Below are 1,168 nucleotides of genomic sequence, written 5' to 3'. Positions count from 1 at the left end.
CTCAGAGTTGGAAGTGGTCCAATGGTTACAACTTACTAATTAAAAAAACCTTTATTGCACTTTATATTATTAAAATATTAAACCAATTAAAAATTAAAGAAAACCATTGGCCATCGGTGGGTGAGAATGGAATGAAAATTTGATTTTAGATTCAAAATATTTGCGAAAACCAAACGCGGCAAAAGCTTGTGCTTTCTCTTTTTCAACTTTAATTTTCAAAAATCCTGGATCCTAGCCTCATCATTTCCACCAATTAAATTCAACAACACATCATCCAACGGCATGATTTTAAAATTCAATCCGTGACACGGATCATACACAATCCAACGGCCATCGCTCCACCTGTTCCCTTATATAAACAAATCCCCGTCAAGTCCATTATCAACCTCGAAACAAATAGAGAGAGAAGAGAAACAAAAAAAGAGATCAGGAAATGTCGGGCAGAGGAAAGGGAGGGAAGGGATTGGGAAAAGGAGGAGCGAAACGTCACCGTAAGGTTCTGAGGGATAACATCCAGGGGATCACCAAGCCAGCCATAAGGCGTCTGGCTCGTCGTGGAGGAGTCAAGCGTATCAGCGGTCTCATCTACGAGGAGACACGCGGCGTCCTCAAGATCTTTCTGGAGAACGTAATTCGCGACGCCGTTACCTACACTGAGCACGCTCGCCGGAAGACTGTTACGGCTATGGATGTCGTTTATGCCTTGAAGAGACAAGGCCGTACCCTTTACGGTTTTGGCGGTTAAGTCTCTAGGGTTAGCATTAGGGGTTATGGTATAATTTGGGAATTTGGGAAGATCAGGCTTTTTTTAATGTTGATATGAAATGAAGGTGTTTAGAGTTTTGTATCTTTTTCTTTCTCTTTCTCTGTTCGGGTTATGTGGAAAGTTGGACTAATTATAGTTTGGTAATGGATGTTCAAAGTTGTTGCTTAGTGCGTTTGTGTTTTTGTTTGGTTACTAAGAAAATGTGGGAAAATGGGCACTTAAAGTTTTCCTTTACTGTAGCTAATTTGTTAACGATTTAACTGGGATATCTTGATTATGTTGAAATGATACATATAAATGCCCTATTGTGGATGCTATGTTGATTTTATTTTTTCTGGTAGAATTGAGTAAAAATTCTTTTTGATTTTAGGGATTTTGTCAGAACTTTTCTTATTTGTTGTC

The 1,168-nt window shown here is 38.9% G+C and overlaps 1 protein-coding gene across 1 annotated transcript; it reads left to right on the top strand.

Annotated features, from left to right (window-relative positions):
* On the top strand, positions 368-940 carry LOC18589267 (histone H4). Its single transcript, XM_007014154.2, has one exon. It carries the CDS (start codon positions 434-436, stop codon positions 743-745), a length of 312 nt encoding a protein of 103 aa, XP_007014216.1. The 5' UTR covers positions 368-433; the 3' UTR covers positions 746-940.

Source organism: Theobroma cacao, chromosome 9, assembly GCF_000208745.1.
Source record: "Theobroma cacao cultivar B97-61/B2 chromosome 9, Criollo_cocoa_genome_V2, whole genome shotgun sequence".
Taxonomy (NCBI): Eukaryota; Viridiplantae; Streptophyta; class Magnoliopsida; order Malvales; family Malvaceae; genus Theobroma; species Theobroma cacao.
This window is presented reverse-complemented; position numbering and strand designations above follow the sequence as displayed.